The 23971-nt window shown below is 43.4% G+C and overlaps 1 protein-coding gene across 3 annotated transcripts; it reads right to left on the bottom strand.

Annotated features, from left to right (window-relative positions):
• Nucleotides 1–1953: 1953 nt before the first annotated feature.
• On the bottom strand, nt 1954–23968 carry LOC110495944 (1-acyl-sn-glycerol-3-phosphate acyltransferase gamma). 3 transcript variants are annotated; one of them, XM_036952450.1, is made up of 10 exons: nt 23765–23968; nt 9961–10018; nt 9290–9517; nt 7784–7953; nt 7522–7683; nt 6806–6959; nt 6623–6725; nt 6393–6468; nt 6076–6274; nt 1954–4393 (listed from the first exon to the last, which is right to left on the bottom strand). In XM_036952450.1, exons 3-10 carry the CDS (start codon nt 9465–9467, stop codon nt 4302–4304), a joined length of 1134 nt encoding a protein of 377 aa, XP_036808345.1. In that variant the 5' UTR covers nt 9468–9517; nt 9961–10018; nt 23765–23968; the 3' UTR covers nt 1954–4301. The 3 variants fall into 3 exon arrangements, with proteins under 3 accessions (XP_036808345.1, XP_036808347.1, XP_036808346.1); XM_036952452.1 differs by lacking the exon at nt 23765–23968 and adding an exon at nt 20091–20113; XM_036952451.1 differs by lacking the exon at nt 23765–23968 and adding an exon at nt 15234–15522.
• Between the last annotated feature and the right edge of the window lie 3 nt (nt 23969–23971).

The raw sequence follows: 23971 nt of genomic DNA, 5'->3' as shown, positions 1-23971 counted from the left end.
TACATAATTTGAGTCAGTTGGAGGTGTACCTGTGGATGTATTTCAAGGCCTACCTTCAAACTCAGTGCCTCTTTGCTTGACATCATGGAAACATCAAAAGAAATCAGCCAAGACCTCAGAAAAAAAAAGTGAAACTCCACAAGTCTGGTTCATCCTTGGGAGCAATTTCCAAATGTCTGAAGGTACCACGTTCATCTGTACAAACAATAGTACACAAGTATAAACACCATGGGACCACGCAGCCGTCATACTGCTCAGGTAGGAGACGCGCTCTCTCTCCTAGAGATGAACCTACTTTGGTGCGAAAAGTGGAAATCAATCCCAGAACAACAGCAAAGGACCTTGTCAAGATGCTGGAGGAAACCGGTACAAAAGTATCTATATCCACAGTAAAACGAGTCCTATATTGACATAACCTAAAAGGCCGTTCAGCAAGGAAGAAGCCACTGCTCCAAAACCGCCATAAAAAAAAGCCAGACTACGGTTTGCAACTGCACATGGGGACAAAGATCGTACTTTTTTGAGAAATGTCCTCTGGTCTGATGAAACAAAAATAGAACTGTTTGGCCATAATGACCATCGCTATATTTGTAAGATAAAGGGGGAGGCTTGCAAGCCAAAGAACACCATCCCAACCATGAATCATGGAGGTGGCAGCATCATGTTGTGAGGGTGCTTTGCTGCAGAAGATACTGGTGCACATCACAAAATAGATGGCATCATGAGGGAGGAAAATTCAACTTCAGCAAAACGAAGGAGCTTCAGGAGACAGCAGAGAGAGCACGCCCCCATCCACATCGACAAGCCACAGTGGAATGGTCCATCTATGTAGACGGTGGTGAAGAAGGTGCAAGAGCGCCTCTTCAAATTCAGGAGGTTGAAGAAATTTGGCTTGGCCCATAAGATCCACATGAACTTCTACAAAGAACTGAGAGCATCCTATCGGGCTGTGCGCACCGTCTGCAACCGCAGGGCTCTCCAGAGGGTGGGGAGGTCACCCCAACACATCACCTGGGGCACACTGCCTGCCATACTGTTGCTATGGTTACACCCCTTGGGACTTTTCCAGAACATGGGTGTTCCTTTCAGAGGAGCTAGCAGGATGACATGTCTGGTTATTTTTTGTAAAGTGCTATGGACTGTTGCTATGGTCCTACATGCATGCACCTGTCTTAGTCGAGAACAAGCCTGTATTTTAGAACTATTGGTGTGGCTCTACAGTTTCCATGCCCTAATATGAAACCAAACTAAAATTAGTGAAAGACAATAAGATAATGGTGGCTAAATGCCAGAGGGGTGAGTCATTAAGAGGAGTTACTGTGTGTGAAGGAGGAAAATTTTATAAAAAGTATATGCCAAGACTGGAAAGTTAGTTGTTTTCATGAACCAGCTCTGCTTTTATTATGTCGTAATAAAAGTATATTTGAACTCACAGTATTTATGAAATATTGACTGAATAATTCCACAAATTCTAATAACGTTTCAACTTTATTTATCTAGCCTATAGTTTATCATGACTTTGGCTTCATAGACTTGATTAAATAATCAACTTTGCTTACCATAATGCACTGAAAACGTATTTGGTATTGGTATTTTTATTGGTATTTTTGTGGACATTACTGTAGTATTTACTTGTTTTTTTTTTGGGGGGGGGGGGGGGGGGTGTAATACTGTATTTCCTGTTGTATTCTACAGTATACTACAACATTCTATAGTAAGTTCTACACATGATCGAGGGATACTATTGTGTAGTATAGTTTTGTACAGTATACTATAGTAAACTGTAATATTTTTTAATATGGGTGTAAGGTGCATCCCTCTCGTTTCTAAAACGAAGCCTGTGCTGCTAAGGATTTGTTGGAAAGGGAAATAGCCTCCTCCAGTAGAGATATGTCCAACATTAATGGAGTTCATTGTACAGTAGAAAACTCACAATTCACAAACACACATGCCAGTGGTTAATTTGCCTTTTAATCATATGATTTACTTAGAGACCCTTGTCAAACATTACCCTCTGTGAAAACTAGAGGTAGGCAACAGTTTTAGTGTTAACACCATGCTCAAGTAGTTTGAGCCAATCAGATGGTGGTCAGAATTGGAAGAAGTGGTGACAGGCCTTCGGAAGCAGCGTCAGCATGGAACCCATCTGCCATCTGGTGCCCATGCCTAGCAAGTCCTACCTGGCGCCAAACCTCTGTCACCTGGTGCCCCAATCCTACCTGGTCCCCGGGTTATCCACGTAACAGATGGAGCCCCTTTCCACCACTCTGGCATGATCAATGGACCCAGAGGCAAATACCATTGCCCACCACCCAGTACCCATGTGGCTTCCCATGCCCCTGCCCAAGCCAGAGCCCAACTCCACCCTGGGCTTCTGTCCTGCCTTCTGTGGCTGATGATGGACCAGCAGCTCCATCGTTTGGATATGCTGGTTCTGTTGACTCTGCTGATCCAAGCAGCAGCAGCAGAAGAAGCAGCACTATGAGCAGCAGCAACAGCAGTAGGAGCCACACAGCAACAGCAGGAGCAGCAGAAACAGTAGTAAGAGCAGCAATAGCAGATGAATCAGTAGGCTGCTAACAGCTTTCCTTCCTCCACTGTCCAACTGCCCCATACTGGGCTCATCAATACATACCTGGCTAACTAGCAAGAAGATAATCTAATCTGATCTAATTATTAGACCAGTGGGGTATTAATGCATATGGTTAACCCCAAGCTTTAGCCATCTATATATAGCCACTATGCTTCATCAGTTTTATACACTGTAGGTGATCAATCTTTTTGCTAAAATAACACACCTGTCTGATAATATGGGCCATGTAGGCCTACTTTTTAATAATATGTTATTGGGATCATTTTAGGGGGTGGGAGGGGCATAGCATTTTAAAATGCCAATAACTGGCCATGTACAAAGTGTTATGCTTATTTTTCTTAAATGCTGTAAAATCCAATCATGGATATGGGAAAATCCACTCTGCAAATGGCCTGTGGTGCACTTCACCTGCTCTTTGTAAAAGCATGAATCTATTCTGCTGGCAGCCGAGTTGGATGGTAGAGACAGCCAGTGTTAGTGATGGTGTTGTCCTCAGCTCTTGGTCACTGGACGACTGCTAGCTTTGTGTCACCTTATGATGGGCCTAAAGGCATTCAAACTGTGGTTACATATTTTATATTGTATACACTAATGGGGTCGAATAGACGAGGGACCGGGGTGTGGTGGTAGGCCTAACTATTTTACAATTAATTTGTGTTAGATGTTGATCCACCATTGCCAAAAAAAATGCTCTTCAAAACCCTCTGAACAATTCACTCCGGAGTACTGTAGGGAAATAAATGTAATCCCATCATTCAATCACTTTTGTATATTCAATGGAAACCAAATGATAATTTGTTTTATTGTTTATAAGAATCAGTATTTATGGGATCTACAAGCAATTCAGAAATCAACTCAGGTCCAAACCTGGCTTTAAATTAACATTAAATACTGCATTTTATTGGTGCGAGGTTGGCCATCACGTCTGTGCTTTTCTGGGAAGGACGGGAGGAGTAGCAGCATGCTTAATCTCGTTTGTGTCAGGATTCAGCACAAGTTTCATGAGGAGACGGACAAACAAATAACAGGATGTGCTCAGAGGTGTTCAGATTCCTTCACCTCCACACCCAACCTTCATGGGGCTAAGGGTGGGGAGCTAAAGCATGCTGGGAATCTGTATTTTCCAGACAGTAAAGCCCCTTGCTAAAACTGCAGAGGGACGTTGGGCTGGCCCAGTCAGAGATACTGAAGCAGAAAAGGTGAATATTTGATAGGTGGAGAGCACTTCTTTAGGGTGGGCTGCTGTGGCAGGAAGTGGGGTGCATGTTGGAGGAAGTGGTACCGCTGAAACAGGAAAGTTCTGGAGCATGTGGCTGAGGTTAACCACAAAGCTGTGCGGAGGAGACCGACAGGGGGCCTCGAGCTGGGGTGCAGGGAGCGTTTGGTGCTAGAGAGATACACCCTCTGGTATTTACCATTCAGTCCTGCTGTCTGTCACCCCCCTCTCACTGGAAGGATGCATTCACTGGGAGTCAAATGCAACAATTCCATTAAAAATTTTGTTCTGTGTCACAATCATCATAATTAATATTTTAACTTACGTCTAAAAAGTCTATTCAGTTATATCCCCCCCACCCTCCTGCTGAGTTTTAACTTATTTTTTAAGGAGGGTGGCTGCACAGGGTTTGTCTGTGCGGGGACCGCAACAACCGCTCAGACACCGAGCGTTGACAGTAGAGGGACCGTAACGTGACTGCCATAAAGAGTTCTAGTTTTCCTTTTTGCCCTCCATTTTGCCGTAAGTAGAGCCGGTTTTGTTCACCTCAGATACACTGATCAGGCGGCGCACTGCTATGGAGGCTGTGGAGTGAGGAGACAGAGAGAGATTTGTCAATAACAGTAGAAAGAAGAAGACAACAAAAAAACAATACAAATGAACGAAGTGCAGATACAGGAGTAGGTAATCACATATACATACTATACAGGGCTCAACACTGCGACCAAAACACTCACATTTCAGTCATCATGCGCTGTTTGAATTAACATTTCTAAAGTATTTCCCAAAAAAATTCCCCAATTAAAATGTTGACTGCAAAGATATTCTGGAAAACAGATTTTACGAAAAGATACAACAGATTTTAATAGGGCCCTACAACTGTAGAGTGACACTGTTCAAAATTGTTAACAATAGCACCTTTTTAGAGATTGCGCAAAGGATCCATTTTTTTTCCCCCTCAACAAACAATCAATGTGAATATGATAGTCAAGTTAAAACCCCCTTAGGTCAAAGGGCCCAGAGCTGGGTTAGCAATTTGATTTAGAATTTTAGGACGCCTGTAAGTATAACATTTTTCTTTTAAACTTATTTTTTGATGAAAAATTGAATTTGGTCTTACTGCTATTAGCCCTTATTAACGTATTGAATAACATATTCATACATGGCACAACAGACAGTCCAAAAATACATGAAAAGGAGATATGTTTAGAAGTGCCTGTCCAATATCTAAGAGACAAATTATAATTATTTTTACCTTTATTTAACCCCTTTTTTGGGCACTAAAGTACTTCCATATATTTTCCCATTAATTCATTTTTTTTTTTTACTCGTATCGGTCTGTCTACCTTCAGACGAGGCTTGTGGGAATCCTGTATGTTTGTGAGAGTTATCTTTCCATAGAGGGGTCATATTAGTTTGTGCCTCAAACCGTTCCGACACTACAAAAGTTTTCGTGAGAAGACTGATTTTCAGGATGTCTCCTGGTCTGACAAATCCAGCTGTAGTTCTGCCACCTTCCACCCCAAATGCAGAAGGCCGACATCAGAGGATGCGGTGGATTGAGCAGCCCACGCAAAAACAACATAACTATCTTAAGGAGAGATGGAATTTTTTTATGCGCATTTTATTTCCGCAGGGGCGCCTACATGATTTAAAAGATGGCTAGTCATTATCAGCCTTGTTCTGTATGGAATGCAAAACCACAGGTCAAGTCATTAACTGGCGCTCGGTTGCGAAAAAATTGGTGCGACCAAATCTTGTGCTGGTGCCATCAACTGAAAAAGTCCCACCAGTGGAAAAAGGTAGTATAGAGCAATGCTTTATAAAACTATACATATAGAGTAGAATCATTATTTATTTATTTATTTAACCTTAATTTAACTAGGCAAGTCAGGTAAGAACAAATTCTTATTTACAATGACGGCCTTCCCCCGGCCAATTGTGCGCCGCCCTATGAGTCTCCTAATCACGGCTGGATGTTATACAGCCTGGATTCGAACCAGGGACTGTAGTGGCGCCTCTTGCACTGGGATGCAGTGCCTTCGACCACTGCGCCACTCGAGAGCCCTAGTCCTGGACTAAAATGCATGCTTAATGGAGAATCTATATTGAAATAGCTTTTTAGTCTAGGACTAGGCTTATTCTGTGTTCGGGAAACCAGCCAATAACGAGTCAAAATGAGATTATATAGTATAGGCAGGTCCTAACAGCATAAGAACTTGGAAAAAGCAGTAGGCTTAGCAGGCTAAATGGGTGGCATCCGCACCGATAATGCAGAAGATCAAGAAGACGACGATAAGGAGGGGAGAGCCACTGACAAACACCCCACAGGCGAAGTTGAGGAGGGGGGTAAGAAGCAGGGTGGCCCAGAAGAGGAAGTTGAGCAGCGTCCACAGCCGACGGGGGGGCTTGATAGCGGGACCGGGGAAACTGCCCTCCTTCTCATAGTGCTCCTGCAGTGCATCCTACAGAAAGAGAAAGGAAGAAAGAGAGAACGTTGTCAATATTTAATTAGTGGAGAGAGTCATTGACTTATGGCTAGAAAGGGTAAAGAAATGGGAGGGAAAGCTGAGTTTCCGGCACCTTCCGCTGGTAGAGCTTGTGAAGCCAGGTTGCACACTCCTTCTCGTCCTCTGGGATTTCCTCCACTGGGTACCGTCTATACAGGAAGGAGGGGAACTCAATTCAGTACAACGCTACTAAAGGGCAGCAAGTCTGGTCATACAGTAAGTCAGCAGGTCAAAGGACCCATAGGTCTCATTCAGGACCAGTGCCCTGCCTTTGTCTGTGGGAGAGGGACAGGTGCCACCTACGTGATATTCATATCTGCCATGTACTTCTTTCCACTGACGATTCCCAGCAGTGTTGGGACCTTCTTGTCTCTGAAATTTAGTGTCACGTCGTACACAGCAGATACTGAGAAAGGAAAGAGTGCGACCATGAGTGTGATGCAGCAAATGTGTGTGTGCGCGTGCTTGTGTGTGCTTGTGTCCCACCTGTGCCTTTGAGACAGCTCAGTGTTGTGGTGAAGCCTTTGGTTCTGGGCAGTAGATGGTATTTGAGTTTTGGTAGACCTTTACTCTCTGCTACCTCCATACTGATCTCATGCTTCTTCGGTGTGAAACGGGTGCCTTCACAGTACAATAGGAACTGAAGAAAGAGAGAGAGAGACAAGTCGACACACACGCACAACCACTGTTGCGGTCTTTGGAGGTGACCCTGTTGATGTCTTTGGAGCGGTAAACACTTAACACACTAAGCTCATGACCTTGTAATCCCTACGTGTCCCACTGGAAACAGCAGAAGGTAGGAACGCCAACAGAGGTGAACTACCTCAGACACACCCTGATGTGCATTTCTGGCAACACTGTCCACAGTAACACGTACACATGCACAAACAACATACACACAGAATCTCAGTTGTATTTCTTTGATTCCTCCCCTCAAACCCGCTCTTCCCTTGCATTTTCCCCCATGAGAGTTTGTCAGATTACTGGCTTAAATTGTGTGCACGTACCCGCCAACGAATCTGGGGCGTGTTAATTTGAGCACTCAGTGGAAAACATTATTCAACGGTAAACAGAAATGTGCATTTTTCATCTGTTTGATGCTTAATGAACACACCCCAGGGTACAACTCCATACAGACACACGCTGATGGTCAAAGGGAGATTGGCAAACGTCATTGTGTTTCGGTTTGTCGTCTTACTCACCCACATAAACTCAGGGTAATCCTTCAGCTGGGTCAGGCCTTTGAACACGGTATCTCTGTCCTCCTCCCACTTCCTCTTACAGAATACAATCTCCAGGAAGTACCATGTCCAGCCAATCAGAGGCACCTTCAGCAGTTCGTACTTGGCCAAGACCTTTGAAGCCTGAGAAGACGAAACGATTTTGTTCAGCCAACCTACCAAACATTATATTTATATAGGCAGCTAAACTCATTCCCCCTCTATCACACACACACATACTCACTCCAAGCACGCCGTAGCGTTCACACATGGTCCAGCCGCAGAGGAAGTCGATCTCGTAGTTGTGGTTGAGGATGATGATGACGTGCTCCTTGCCAAATTTGTCCACCGTGGCCTGGTCTGTGAATATGGTGCATTCTGTACTTGACCACCACTCCAGCAGCATCACCAGCTCTACAGGACAGAGAGGGCCAGCAGAGAGTTAACAACGAACCAGTGTAACTCTGTCACAATGAACCACCCAGTCGCAAAATGGTGTCAATTTTGTCGCCCCACACCAGACGCGATCAGGAAAGGCAGGTTGAAATATCAAAACCAACAATATTAATTTGGTGAGTTGTCGATAAGCAAACATTTATGCTAATTTAGCTAGCTAGCTAATTTGTCCTGGGATATAAACATTGGGTTGTTATTTTACCTGAAATGCACAAGGTTCTCCACAGACAATTAATCCACAGACAAAAGGGTAAAACGAGTTTGTTTCTAGTAATCTCTCCTCCTTCAGGTTTCTTCTTCTTCTGACTTCATATGGTGGTTGGCAACCAACTTTATGGCGCATTACCACCACCAACTGGACTGGATTGTGAACCTCAGTTCGTCTTTCAATCACCCACGTGGGTATATGCTCCTAAAAACCAATGAGGAGATGGGAGAGGTGGGACTTGCAGCACGTCAAGTGTCACAAATAGAACCAAGTTCCATTTTAGCACCTGGCTACACAGATGTGCGTGGGCAGTGTGGGTGCAATGACAATAACGTGGATATTTATTTTGCAACGCAATTGCACGCAATGGGAGCGGTCTGGTCAGCATGTAACCAATCGCAACGAACCATTGCAATGAACTACATTACACTAGTCTCAATTCCTGTAAAAATCAGAGTGTAAACGCAGTCAACAACAACAGTGCAACCACCACACACACACACACTCCAAGCATGCCGTGGTCCAGCCAGTACTACCTGTCTGCTCATGATTAGTAAGTACACCATCAACGACTAACCAAATTATTTTGGTTCTCTGATTATTAAACAATAAACTGACCGAAGTTGGATCAATTACTCAAATTCCATTTGTTTTTTTTGTGAGCTCAAAGCGCGTTTTTCTAGAGAGAAATCCTATCAAGCACGAAATACATCAAATCAATAACTATGGGATGCTGTAGGGAGTCTAAGTTTTCAATAGACAAATATTCAACCTAGTTCAGTGCAGAAAACGTGGTAAATAACTATAATGACCAAAATCCATTGCGGCCATTGTACACCGGCCACCCCACACAGACTGCATGAGAGGAATGCACACAACACAGCAACTAGAGGGATAGAGGGAAACACCAAAACCAGTACACCATGTTTATTTATTTAACTAGTCAAGTCAGTTAAGAACAAATTTAAGACTGGTTTCTTTTGGGACAACAGCCAGAAGGTGCTGCTCGTTGCTGAGCCTACCCCCCCCCAGACACACAAACAAATACACACACACACACGACTCAAGACTATGAGTGTGACTCACGGCTCCAGAGGGAGTAGGAGAGGCGGGTGTTGATCTTCCTGTAGAGCTGCTTGTTGATGGGCCATAGGGCGCAGGTGCAGAGCTGGATGAAGTTGATGATGAGGCCGCTGACCACAAACACAAAGCCAACGAGCAGCTGGAGGATGAACAGGCTCTTGATGTACGCTATCAGCCCCATGGCCAGGGCTGTCTGGGGGCTAGCAGGGCTACCAACACACTACGGCCGACCTGGGGGAGAACACCATTAAGAAACGATGCATTTCCATTTAATTCTGTGGAAAATGTCACCAGGTAGCACCGGTTCTCCATATGATGTTGAGAAATAGTGCATTGTGGGTAGTTATTAAGATATCCAAAATAAGTTCATAGATATGTAAAAAATAAAAAGCACTTTGATCGTGACTACAGTAACTACGTTACTAAGTATTTGACGGCACTGTTGTTACTTCTGTGAGTAAAAATGAATGTTTCCTACCCTTTAAAAGAGGATGTTTATGAATATGATTAGGGCAAGGAGTTTCGCCTGACTAACTGATCTGACCAGGAATAAGTCGGAATATGACGAGGATTCCTAGTCAGGTCACACGGTCAGGGAAAACTCCTGACCCCTTCGATGAGGCTGGGTTAATAGTGGAGGAGTGATCATTTTCTGAAATTCCAGTGCAACTTACCACGGTGGAATCCCTTCACAAGCCCCGTTTGCACGGCCCGTCAGCCAACACCACAGACCTGTGGGACAGAGAAGAACCCCATTACAAACTATTCACAATCTGTTTTTTTTTATTTATTTAACTAGTTAAGTCAGTTAAGAACAAATTCTTGTTTACAATGACGGCCTACCAGGGAACAGTGGGTTAACTGCCTTGTTCAGGGGCAGAACGACAGATTAACTTGTCAGCTCGGGGATCCGATCCAGTAACCTTTTGGTTACTGGCCCAATGCTCTAACCACTAGGCTACCTGCCGCCCCAGTTTAAAGGGGAAGATCTGAACAAACTCTTTCCCAAAACAGAATCTAACTTGCAACAAGAAAATAAAAAACTGCAAACAACATACAACTGTTGTTGTTAATTATTCAGAGTTAATTATTCAGAGAACTGTGACAAAAAAGAAAAGAAAGAGCAGGTTAATTCTGAGGAGTTTAGCAGACAACCAGTTACAGTGCCTTGCGAAAGTATTCGGCCCCCTTGAACTTTGCGACCTTTTGCCACATTTCAGGCTTCAAACATAAAGATATAAAACTGTATTTTTTTTGTGATGAATCAACAACAAGTGGGACACATTCATGAAGTGGAACGACATTTATTGGATATTTCAAACTTTTTTAACAAATTAAAAAACAGAAAAATTGGACGTGCAAAATTATTCAGCCCCCTTAAGTTAATACTTTGTAGCGCCACCTTTTGCTGCGATTACAGCTGTAAGTCGCTTGGGGTATGTCTCTATCAGTTTTGCACATCGAGAGACTGACATTTTTTCCCATTCCTCCTTGCAAAACAGCTCGAGCTCAGTGATGTTGGATGGAGAGCATTTGTGAACAGCAGTTTTCAGTTCTTTCCACAGATTCTCAATTGGATTCAGGTCTGGACTTTGACTTGGCCATTCTAACACCTGGATATGTTTATTTTTGAACCATTCCATTGTAGATTTTGCTTTATGTTTTGGATCATTGTCTTGTTGGAAGACAAATCTCCGTCCCAGTCTCAGGTCTTTTGCAGACTCCATCAGGTTTTCTTCCAGAATGGTCCTGTATTTGGCTCCATCCATCTTCCCATCAATTTTAACCATCTTCCCTGTCCCTGCTGAAGAAAAGCAGGCCCAAACCATGATGCTGCCACCACCATGTTTGACAGTGGGGATGGTGTGTTCAGCTGTGTTGCTTTTACGCCAAACATAACGTTTTGCATTGTTGCCAAAAAGTTCAATTTTGGTTTCATCTGACCAGAACACCTTCTTCCACATGTTTGGTGTGTCTCCCAGGTGGCTTGTGGCAAACTTTAAACAACACTTTTTATGGATATCTTTAAGAAATGGCTTTCTTCTTGCCACTCTTCCATAAAGGCCAGATGTGCAATATACGACTGATTGTTGTCCTATGGACAGAGTCTCCCACCTCAGCTGTAGATCTCTGCAGTTCATCCAGAGTGATCATGGGCCTCTTGGCTGCATCTCTGATCAGTCTTCTCCTTGTATGAGCTGAAAGTTTAGAGGGACGGCCAGGTCTTGGTAGATTTGCAGTGGTCTGATACTCCTTCCATTTCAATATTATCGCTTGCACAGTGCTCCTTGGGATGTTTAAAGCTTGGGAAATCTTTTTGTATCCAAATCCGGCTTTAAACTTCTTCACAACAGTATCTCGGACCTGCCTGGTGTGTTCCTTGTTCTTCATGATGCTCTCTGCGCTTTTAACGGACCTCTGAGACTATCACAGTGCAGGTGCATTTATACGGAGACTTGATTACACACAGGTGGATTGTATTTATCATCATTAGTCATTTAGGTCAACATTGGATCATTCAGAGATCCTCACTGAACTTCTGGAGAGAGTTTGCTGCACTGAAAGTAAAGGGGCTGAATAATTTTGCACGCCCAATTTTTCAGTTTTTGATTTGTTAAAAAAGTTTGAAATATCCAATAAATGTCGTTCCACTTCATGAATGTGTCCGACTTGTTGTTGATTCGTCACAAAAAAATACAGTTTTATATCTTTATGTTTGAAGCCTGAAATGTGGCAAAAGGTCGCAAAGTTCAAGGGGGCCGAATACTTTCGCAAGGCACTGTAGTTCCTGTGATTCATTTCCATTTATATTTCCCCAATATAAAATAGGAAACTATCAGGCTAAAAACACAGCTTGCCCACAAAAATAAACTCCCTTTCAGCTAAATGGCGTTGCACATAACCTCCCTCTCACTGACATGTACATGTCCGCATACCTACACACACACGCCCTTTCACTTCCTTGGAACAAGGCCAGCAACTTGCTTACTCACTCCCTTTCTCACTCTCTTTTTTCACAGACACCCACACCAGGTGTCCAACTCCTAAACTAGCCCAATTCAATGTTTTGACAACTTTTTTCTCTCAACGTCACAGCATAAACTTGCCTTGCTGCAGCACAGCTGCGATCCCCAAAAATAGCGTTTTCTGACGCACACCCTCTCCCCTGGCTTCTGTGCCTGTCAATCTATCAATCAAATATATTTTACATAGCCCTTTTTACATCAGCAGTTTGACAAAGTGTTAACTGCTTGTACACTCTTGCTGTGACCTCTGTCGCAGATATTTACTTCCAGAATTGAATGGGAAAAGTCGCCAAATGCTATCAAAACTCTCCAAGGCAGCTTGATAAGTAGCTGCATTTGTTTCTAGGGTCTTTTAACAGTAACAGTCTCTGGAGCAGTATCAAAACTTGCTAAATATAGCAACAGTGTCTCTAAATTGGCAACAATGGCCCCATTCAGCATCTCTGGGATTCTGATATTTCCTCTCTGCTAACTCTAGACCCCACACACACCCTCAAACAGCAGGCCTCAAGAATAAAACAGACTACTTTCCAAAGCTATACTTAACCCATCCTAAAACACTGATAACTACACAGTGGCCTAATACCAGAATGAGCATTAAGTCAGTCACACAATTTTTTGTCAAATCACATCCTAGAAACAAAGAGTCAAATCAATGGCTGTGTGTGTACTACAGGCCTGTAGTACCAACTACACAGGAGGTCCCACCCACAGAGCGTGGACTTGAGTGACCTCAAGCATCTGATCAGGGGTCCAGCTCTGTGGTCCCTCCAGCCCTGTGGTCCCTCAGTACCAACTGAACCAATTTCAATCAAAATTGGCACCAATGCTTATTGTTAGAAATGTAGAACATGCTGAGTATTTCAGCATCTACACAAATGTGAGAGTATATATATGGAACCTACTGAATTGTTTAAATCACTATGACTTTGACCTTTTGTCAATATTCCAGCAGCCCAAAATACATTTTCTGAGATGTATGTATCTCAGCATCTACTCAAGTAATTTGAACATATAGGGCTGTGGGAACTGAGGGAACAGGGGGCTGAGGGAACAAAGGGCTGTGGGAACTGAGGGAACATTGTTGCTGTGGGAACATAGGGATGTGGGAACTGAGGGAACATAGCGCTGTGGGAACATAGGGCTGAGGGAACATAGGGCTGTGGGAACTGAGGCAACATAGGGCTGTGGGATCTGAGGCAACATAGGGCTGTGGGGACTGAGAGAACAGAGGGCTGTGGGAACAGGGGGCTGTGGGAACATAGGGCTGAGGGAACATAGGGCTGTGGGAACTGAGGCAACATAGGGCTGTGGGAACTGAGGCAACATAGGGCTGTGGGAACATAGGGCTGTGGGAACATAGGGCTGAGGATCTGAGGCAACATAGGGCTGTGGGAACTGAGGCAACATAGGGCTGTGGGAACTGAGGCAACATAGGGCTGTGGGAACTGAGGAAATAGGGCTGTGGGAACTGAGGACTGAGAGAACAGAGGGCTGAGGGAACATAGGGCTGTGGGATCTGAGGCAACACAGGGCTGTGGGAACTGAGGCAACATAGGGCTGAGGGAACATAGGGAACCTAGGGCTGTGGGAACTGAGGCAACATAGGGCTGTGGGAACTGAGGACTGAGAGAACAGAGGGCTGAGGGAACATAGGGCTGAGGGAACATAGGGAACCTAGGGCTGTGGGAGCTGAGGGAACATAGGGCTGTGGGAACATAGGGCTGTGGGAACTGAGGGAGGATATAGCTATGGGAACTGAGGGAACATAGGGCTGAGAGAACATTAACTTGGTCCCGCTGAACAAACACTCACCATCCTCTGTGTGTGTGTAACGGAGTTGGATTCATAACCTCACTACTTAGCGTGGGTGGAGACATTTCAAGCTATTGAACTGCTAGGTTTTCTATAGTTGGCTAAGACACGGTCAAGAGGACAGTAGTGGTGCCGTGACCCGGATCTGCAGCTGCACTCTGCTCAACGACTGGGGTCACTGTGGAATGAGTTTAGAGGTGCGAGTGTAAACAAGTTGGTTTTGTAACCTCATTCCCCGGCTTGAAACGTCTCCACCTGTGCTATCGTACTGCTATCTTTTCAACAGTGTAGCCAACAGTGTAGTCAAGTGCAGGTCACTTGTGTTTGAAAAGCAGAGGATCCGAGATCACGGGTGGGTAAGGACTTGTGAGGAAGGAAGCTATACTGTTGAGCAAGCACAGTGACGCATGTGCATATTTTCTGTGGGCTGACTATGATTTCCCAATACACTTTCTTAATACTTCAAGATTCTGTTCTAATTTCACTGCCCTGAGGAGTTGTGATGGATGCCATAAAGTCAAGGCATAACAGGGTGTGGTGTAGGTCTGTAGGACCCATGTTTTAAATGGCCCATTAAACTAAGGCCTTTTCCTGCAGATAGCACTGAAGAGGACCAGAAAACGACCTTATCCGAAGCTCAAGAATCAAGCAGACATCCACAAGGGTGACATTCTCTACGGATACCGATCTTTGGCATAGGCTATCAAACTTCAGGTTTGTCCCACATTGACATCAGGTTGCAATGTCTTGGACTGCTTCCTTCACCAAACAACCACGGCAGTCAAACGTCAAAGCTGCAGCCGGCAAAGTCAACTCTGCAAACATACATATAATACAAGCAGTTGCTACAGTGTCTGGCATCTGCAAGCAGATAATAGCATGCATGCTTAAAATGCAGTTGATCTCCATTGAAACTACCGGTATAGCCTCTCTCTCTCTACAGTAGGAGCATCAGTTCACAGTCAAACAGGTGTTTCTGGGTTTTAACACAGTATTACTAGTAAAATAAAATAAAAATTCTCCATCGTCTCAACGAGGTCAATAATCATTAATAACATCCCACTCACGCCAATAACCCCTGGGAAAGGAGCAGAAATACCACTAACCTTGTTCTGGAAGAGAGAGCAAGTAGTTTTGTCAAAGTGTGAAGTCCTAGCTTTGCCCACAGTCAGGAACAGAGTGAGAATTACAAGTAGTGGGAAAGAGAGCGCGAGAAACACCAGCGCTCCTCAGTAAACATGAGTTAACTTTGGAGTCTTGCCTAGGAGACAAATGACATCTCACAAGGCCATCCATTAGCAGAGTGGGAAACTTGTCCCCACACAGAAGAAAAAGGGAGAGAGAGAGAAAAGAAGAGAGGGAGTGGGAGAGAGGGAGACGCTCCCCCTAGCCTGCCTAACAAAGCGCTGCCTGGTGGAGTGGGTGTGTTTGGGGGGAGAGAGAGGGGAGGGTCTGCAATCACCTGATCCCCTCAGACGAATGGCTGGCCGTCAATACTGGGCCAACGAACCGGGTGTGAGACACACACACACAAGGAGGTTAAAAAAGTTCAGCCATAAAGGGGGTGGGGGAGACTGTGTCCTGCCTTCTCCTCCCCTCCACACACACACTATTCTAATTACCATTAGCCATTAATCAAAACAGGAACATTCTACATTTGGCTAGAAATTCAAAAGGAAATTATCTTAACAGAGAAGAATGTCCTCCTGTGTGCTACCTATATCCCCCCACTAGAATCCCCATATTTTAATGAAGACAGCTTCTCCATCCTGGAGGGGGAAATCAATAATTTCCAGGCCCAGGGACATGTACTAGTCTGTGGCGACCTAAATGCCAGAACCGGACAAGAACCGGACACCCTCAGCACACAGGGGGACAAACACCTGCCTGGAGGTGACAGCATTCCCTCCCACATATGCCCCCCTAGGCACAACTATGACAACATAACCAACAAAAACGGGTCACAACTCCTGCAGCTCTGTTGCACGCTGGGTATGTACATAGTCAATGGTAGGCTTCAAGGGGACTCCTATGGTAGGTACACCTATAGCTCATCTCTTGGCAGTAGTACTGTAGACTACTTTATCACTGACCTCAACCCAGAGTCTCTCAGAGCGTTCACAGTCAGCCCACTGACAACCCTATCAGACCACAGCAAAATCACAGTCTACTTAAACAGAGCAATACTCAATCATGAGGCATCAAAGCCAAAGGAACTGAGTAACATTAAGAAATGCTATAGATGGAAGGAATGCAGTTTGGAAACCTACCAAAAAACAATTAGGCAACAACAAATTCAATCCCTTTTAGACCATTTCCTGGGTAAAACTTTCCACTGTAATAGTGAAGGTGTAAACTTGGCAGTAGAAAATCTTAACAGTATATTTGACCTCTCAGCTTCCCTATCAAATCTAAAAATCTCAAATAGAAAACCGAAGAAAATTAACAACAATGACAAATGGTTTGATGAAGAATGCAAAAATCTAAGAAAGAAATTGAGAAACCTGTCCAACCAAAAACATAACACTACGGAAAAAGAAGGAACAGCATGTCAGAAATCAGCTCAATGTAATTGAAGAATCCATAGACTCTAACCACTTCTGGGAAAATTGGAAAACACTAAACAAACAACAACACGAAGAATTATCTATCCAAAATGGAGATGTATGGGTAAACCACTTCTCCAATCTATTTGGCTCTATAACAAAGAATAAAGAGCAAAAACAAATACATGATCAAATACAGATCTTAGAATCAACTATTAAAGACTACCAGAACCCACTGGATTCTCCAATTACATTGAATGAGTTACAGGACAAAAAAAAAAAACTCTCCAACCCAAAAAGGCCTGTGGTGTTGATGGTATCCTCAATGAAATGATCAAATATACAGACAACAAATTCCAATTGGCTATACTAAAACTCTTTAACATCATCCTTAGCTCTGGCATCTTCCCCAATATTTGGAACCAAGGACTGATCACCCCAATCCACAAAAGTGGAGACAAATTTGACCCCAATAACTACCGTGGAATATGCGTCAACAGTAACCTTGGGAAAATCCTCTGCATTATCATTAACAGCAGACTCGTACACTTCCTCAATGAAAACAATGTACTGAGCAAATGTCAAATTGGCTTTTAACCAAATTACCGTACAACAGACCTTGTATTCACCCTGCACACCCTAATTGACCACCAAACAAACCAAAACAAAGGCAAAGTCTTCTCATGCTTTGTTGATTTCAAAAAAGCCTTCGACTCAATTTGGCATGAGGGTCTGCTATACAAACTGATGGAAAGTGGTGTTGGGGGTAAAACATACGACATTATAAAATCCATGTACACAAACAACAAGTGTGCGGTTAAAATTGGCAAAAAACACACAAATTTCTTCACACAGGGTCGTGGGCTTAGACAAGGATGCAGCTTAAGCCCCACCCTCTTCAACATATATATCAACAAATTGGCGCGGGCACTAGAAAAGTCTGCAGCACCCGGCCTCACCCTACTAGAATCCGAAGTCAAATATCTGCTGTTTGCTAATGATCTGGTGCTTCTGTCACCAACCAAGGAGGGCCTACAGCAGCACCTAGATCTTTGGCACAGATTCTGTCAGACCTGGGCCCTGACAGTAAATCTCAGTAAGACCAAAATAATGGTGTTCCATAAAAGGTCCAGTCACCAGGACCACAAATACAAATTCCATCTAGACACTGTTGCCCTAGAGCACACAAAAAACTATACATACCTTGGCCTAAACATCAGCGCCACAGGTAACTTCCACAAAGCTGTGAACGATCTGAGAGACAAGGCAAGAAGGGCATTCTATGCCATCAAAAGGAACATAAATTTCAACATACCAATTAGGATTTGGCTAAAAATACTTGAATCAGTCATAGAGCCCATTGCCCTTTATGGTTGTGAGATCTGGGGTCCGCTCACCAACCAGGACTTCACAAAATGGGACAAACACCAAATTGAGACTCTGCACGCAGAATTCTGCAAAAATATCCTCAGTGTACAACGTAGAACACCAAATAATGAATGCAGAGCAGAATTAGGCCGATACCCACAAATTTTCAGAAAAGAGCCGTTAAATTCTATAACCACCTAAAAGGAAGCGATTCCCAAACCTACCACAACAAAGCCATCACCTACAGAGAGATGAACCTGGAGAAGCAAGCTGGTCCTGGGGCTCTGTTCAAACACACCCTACAGAGCCCCAGGACAGCAGCACAATTAGACCCAACCAAATCATGAGAAAACAAAAAGATAATTACTGGACACATTGGAAAGAATTAACAAAAAAACAGAACAAACTAGAATGCTATTTGGCCCTACACAGAGAGTACACAGCGGCAGAATACCTGACCACTGTGACTGACCCAAAATTAAGGAAAGCTTTGACTATGTACAGACTCAGTGAGCATAGCCTTGCTATTGAGAAAGGCCGCCGTAGGCAGACATGGCTCTCAAGAGAAGACAGGCTATGTGCTCACTGCCCATAAAATGAGGTGGAAACTGAGCTGCACTTCCTAACCTCCTGCCCAATGTATGACCATATTAGAGAGACATATTTCCCTCAGATTACACAGATCCACAAAGAATTCGAAAACAAATCCAATTTTGAAAAAATCCCATATCTACTGGGTGAAATTCCACAGTGTGCCATCACAGCAGCAAGATTTGTGACCTGTTGCCACGAGAAAAGGGCAACCAGTGAAGAACACACACCATTGTAAATACAACCCATATCTATGCTTTTTATTTTATCTTGTGTCCTTTACCATTTGTACATTGTTAAAACACTGTATATATATATATATATATATATAATATGACATTTGTAATGTCTTTATTGTTTTGAAACTTCTGTATGTGTGATGTTTACTGTTCATTTTTATTGTTTATTTCACTTTATATATTCACTTTATATATTATCTACCTCACTTGCTTTGGCAATGTTAACACATGTTTCCCATGCCAATAAAGCCCTTGAATTGAATTGAAATAGAACACGTGTTAAAAAAAAAAAACATTTAAAAAAAAAGAAGTCTATACCCAGGCCTAGAGATTTTTTGGGGATGTTCAGATGTCTCTCAACTCATATCTTGCTTTCTATGGGCATGGTGCTTGTATAGGCTGCTTGTCTATTAGTTTGAAACCAACTGGTGTGTCTGTGTTATTTGATGATAATTTACCCAAACATTTCCTAAGAAGTGCACTGTTCCTCAACTAGGGGGCCTCAGACAGTTTTCAATAGATACAACTACTAATTGAAAATAACCGCAGTAAGGCTAAAACATCTCACATTTAGTATTTATGTATGCATTGACAGTTATAAAAATAACATTTCAAAATGTGATTTCTGGTGGAGGGGGTCCCCATATATTTGTTTAAGCATTTGAGTGAGTCTTGAAACAGAAAAGATGTACAACCCCTGTCCTAGCCTACAAGGCATGCAAAGGATTTCAATTGCCATTGATTATGTACTAGGTTAAAGCCATTTAGCAGGCTACCAAGTATGCAAGGGTACACACACACACACACAAGGCCTGATTGGACGTGGGACGTGGCAGAGATTAGCAATAGCCACTCAGGGCTAAACTGATTAACAGGGAGAAACAGCCTGGCCTCCATTGGCCTTCCAAAGGCCAAAACAGGCTAAACTTGGCCAAGATGTCCAGCAGCAGAAGGACCCGAGCCACTCCAGAACAAATAACAAGACAAACCCAAAGAAATCAACTTAATTTAAAGTGCTTCAGAGACAACAACCAACCAAGCTCAGTCTACACTCTCCTAAATAAACAGTGTCAGGTAGTTCAAGAGATTTTAGATTATAGTTTGTGTTTGCACACAGCCTCATGCAGTTGGAGTCACTGTGGAACCGGGACCAGTCATGTCTATAAAGTTCTTATAAAGTTCTGACGCGGTCCTCGACTGCTCCCTCAACAGGACTTACCAGTAGGTATAGTAGGCGATCGCCAGCACCACCAGTGCCCCACAGAGCCCTGTGAAGAGCATCACGGCCCCTTGGTTCAGCATCTTCGCCCCCCTCCTTGATTACCTTCCCCCCCAGGAGAAATTTCAAAAAGGATCACGGAAAAAAAGAGATAAAAATCTCCACAGCGTTTTAAGAGGAGGACAAAGGGGAGTCAGTGTCCACGGTGCCGGAGACTCATGCTAATGTTAATCCCCATAGGAGACAAGATAAATTATGATGATGACAGCATGAACACTAAGTCCCAAGGAAAAGAGGAGGATGAGGAGGGAGTGTCCATCGGCGCAACAGGAAAGCAACTCAGGTGAGAAACGAAAGAGCTAGTCGGCGACGGCTTCGTACCAGATCGCCGCGAGACGAGAACAAAAACCAAGACACACTGTTTTAAAAGTGTTAAAACAGACAGAACACAGAAGGAGCCTCTCCTTTGTACACAGAGAATAATGAGAGATGCTCTAATCTCTAACAAAGCTCTAATCCGGTCCAGAACAGATTAGCACTGATTAGTGCTCTTGCAGCAGCACCCTGGATAAGTCACCTCTCATTTCCATCCATCTGTATGGGGGGTTGGGTGGAGAAGTTCAGCTGCTGTGATGGGTCCAGCCATGACGAAAGGCCTGGGTCGCATTCATTAGTCACCAAATGGAAGAAAACAGATGGAAACAGGGAGTGCCTGAATTGGACTGATAAGATGCACATTTTAACCTTCCGTTGCTAAACGTTTTAAAACACTTTGTTACAGTGCTTTCACGGAGGTGATCAGGCCCCACACCACTGTCCTATCTTGGACTCAAAACTGGTGGTCCACTTCAGGCTTGCCTTTACCAGCTCGCAATATCGTTCCAGAAGCGGTTTCGCTGATTGTCCCAATACTTAAAAACAACTGGCCAAAAGAAAATAACGATTTACGCCCTAAATAGATCAAAGTTTGTATCAATTTAACCTTGTTTTTTTTTTAAATGATTTCTCGCTGATATGAAAGATAAGGTCATTATGGTTTCTGAAACCATACCACAAGCGCTCCGTGTTAATGTTCAGATTGAGCTTCGAGGCTCTTAACAAAACTCCCCCTACAGAAGATGCATTTACTCTTATGTGACTCTTATGTGTAATGTAATGGAACTGAGTCATGGTCAAGGGCTAGTGGTTGACTGACATTAGCTGGTCTAATTCATTCACACATGGGAGCGTATTATAAACATAAATACTTGTTGGTTAATTCCACATGCATATTTAAACTGACTTTAGTTAGCAAAATAGTTAGTTAGCTAACACAGTCCAATTTTCATGTGAATGACAGCTTCAACTGAAAGTCACAGCTAGCTAGGCTAACCTCTGCTAGCTATCTAGTTTCTCTCTAACGTCAACTCGAACTTGGTCATTAACATAATATGTGAATGGAGTTGAGCCTATTATTTCAATTATTTCAAGGCTATAGCCTACAAATAAATCAATTGTGAAGCATTTGCGAGTGCGACACACTAAGCCCCCATTAACATTGATGGGGCTGTAGTGGAGCCGGTCGAGTGTTTTAAGTTCCTTGGTGTCCACATCACCAACGAACTATCATGGTCCAGACATACCAAGACAGTCGTGAAGAGGGCACGGTAACACCTTTTCCCCCTCAGGAGACTGAAAACATTTGGCATGAGTCCCCAGATCCTCAAAAAGTTCTATAGCTGCACCATCGAGAGCATCTTGACCGGTTGCATCACCGCCTGGTATGGCAACTACTCGGCATCTGATCATAAGGCGCTACAGAGGGTAGTGTGTACAGCCCAGTACAATACTGGGGCCAAGCTTCCTGCCATCCAGGACCTATATAATAGGCAGTGTCAGAGGTAGTACCTAAAAAAATGTCATAGACTGTTTTCTCTGCTACCACATGGCAAGCAGTACCAGAGCGTCAAGTCTACGACCAAAAGGCTCCTTAACAGCTTCTACCCACAAGCCATAAGACTGCTGAACAATTAATCAAATGTCTACCGGACTATTTACATTGACACCCCCCCTCCATTTGTTTTGTACACTGCTGCTACTCTGTGTTTATTATCTATGCATAGTCACTTCATCACTACCTACATGTACAAATTACCTTGACTAACCTGCACATTGACTCAGTATTGGGACCCCCTATATATAGCCATGTATTGTGTTATTTTTTACTTTTGTTTATTTGGTAAATATTTTCTTAACTCTTCAGGGGGTTAACTGCCTTACTCAGAGGCAGAACGACAGATTTTTACCTTGTCAGTTCGGGGATTCGATCCAGCAACCTTTCGGTTACTGGCCCAACACTAACCACTAGGCTATTTTATATTATGTAAGAACTATGGTGCAACACTAATAAAAATGATATTATTTTATAACAAATGCACATTCTCCCGCATTGGATAACGGTCACTGTCCGCGATTCTGAAACATCAGTGATGAATTGAATTGGCGCCTTCTCCTTGACCATGTTGCTATGTGCATAATAGCAAAGTTAACCAGCATTTTGGTGTTGAGAACAATGCGGCGGAGGCAGTAGCGTGGTTAGGAGATGAGAACTGTCTTGTGAAAAACATTACGCCAAGGTAAGCCTACACAAAACAGTCTTTAAGTGTTTATAAAATCCCTTATGTGGAAAATGAATGGTGGAAAAATGATTGGAACCATTTCCTGTTTGACCACTAGGTTTTATGGGTATTATGACTCATGCTGTGGTACTCTATAGAAGCACACAAGTAGCCTACAATTTTTTTTTATTAAATAAAAATACAAAATAACAAAAATCATACAAAAAACAAATACAAATAATATATATATATATATTTTTTTTTTAAGTAGCCTACAAATGCATGATGGGCAGGCACACCGCCAGTGTTATTGCGCAAAATGGTATGCACTATCATCTGGATGTGGTGCACTATCATCTGGCTGTGGTGCACTATCATCTGGATGTGGTGCACTATCATCTGGATGTGGTGCACTATCATCTGGATGTGGTGCAACAAAAGAACATTCAGCTTCTACTACCATTTCTGTCAAGCTGTCTACTGCATACAGTTTGATGCATATGTTCAATAAATCCAATGTATGCGCCACACTGAACGTACTACAGCTGCCTCTGCAACGCAATGCTGCAAGGCAAACGCAGCGTTCCATTTTAAATTAATGTACTTCTGCTACCAAAATGCAAAACACTGTCAGTTTGATCGAGGCGTGAGCTCATGAAGTGAACGCTACTGGAGAAGGCCGAAGTTCCAGTCTTGGGGAAACTCGTTCTGCGCTCCAGTCAAGTTCACATACTGTGGTCACAACTCCCAACCCACGAAGGCTGTCTGTGCCAATACATTATGTCTGAGTCCAGACTGCTACGCCGTGATATGTTAAATTAGGTGGCATGTTAGATGGCTACTGCAGTGGTTTCAGCTATCTGGTTAACCAGGGGTGTATTCATTACGAAAACCGTTTACCGTTTAACAACCAAACGGAAACAAACTGAATGAAACGAGGAGGGACCTACCATAATTTGTCCAATAGAAACTCTGGTTTACGTTTTCCGTCTGAGTAAACGTTTTGCAACAGAATCGACGTAAAGATGATTTTACACCCCTGCTAACTTGGATAGCATTTTAGCTAGCTAAAGTTACCTGATTTCTGGATCCTGACGACGATTAACGTTACCAAACAGATCCGACGCGTTGGTTTTCAACTCAGTACTGAAACAACATTGGTGTCTTTGCACCCCAGAGCCATAGAACTATTTATTTTTCAACATAAAGGTTTATCTTTGAGCTAACTAACTTCTAGCTAGCTACATCCTTCTGTGAAACATGCAACTTCCTGTCTATCCAACC

This window comes from Oncorhynchus mykiss, chromosome 18 (assembly GCF_013265735.2).
Source record: "Oncorhynchus mykiss isolate Arlee chromosome 18, USDA_OmykA_1.1, whole genome shotgun sequence".
Classification (NCBI taxonomy): Eukaryota; Metazoa; Chordata; class Actinopteri; order Salmoniformes; family Salmonidae; genus Oncorhynchus; species Oncorhynchus mykiss.
The sequence above is the reverse complement of the archived record's forward strand: the minus strand, read 5'-3'. Positions and strand labels throughout refer to the sequence as shown.

What these genes read in the sequence shown, in the direction of transcription:
- LOC110495944 (XM_036952450.1), bottom strand. Translation starts at nt 9,467, where the DNA reads ATGGGGCTGATAGCGTACATCAAGAGCCTGTTCATCCTCCAGCTGCTC. An exon ending in CTCCTACTCCCTCTGGAGCC is followed by an intron (nt 7,954 to 9,289) that starts GTGAGTCACACT and finishes TCTGTCCTGTAG; the next exon opens with AGCTGGTGATGCTGCTGGAG. An exon ending in ATGGCAGATATGAATATCAC is followed by an intron (nt 6,469 to 6,622) that starts GTAGGTGGCACC and finishes CTTCCTGTATAG; the next exon opens with ACGGTACCCAGTGGAGGAAA.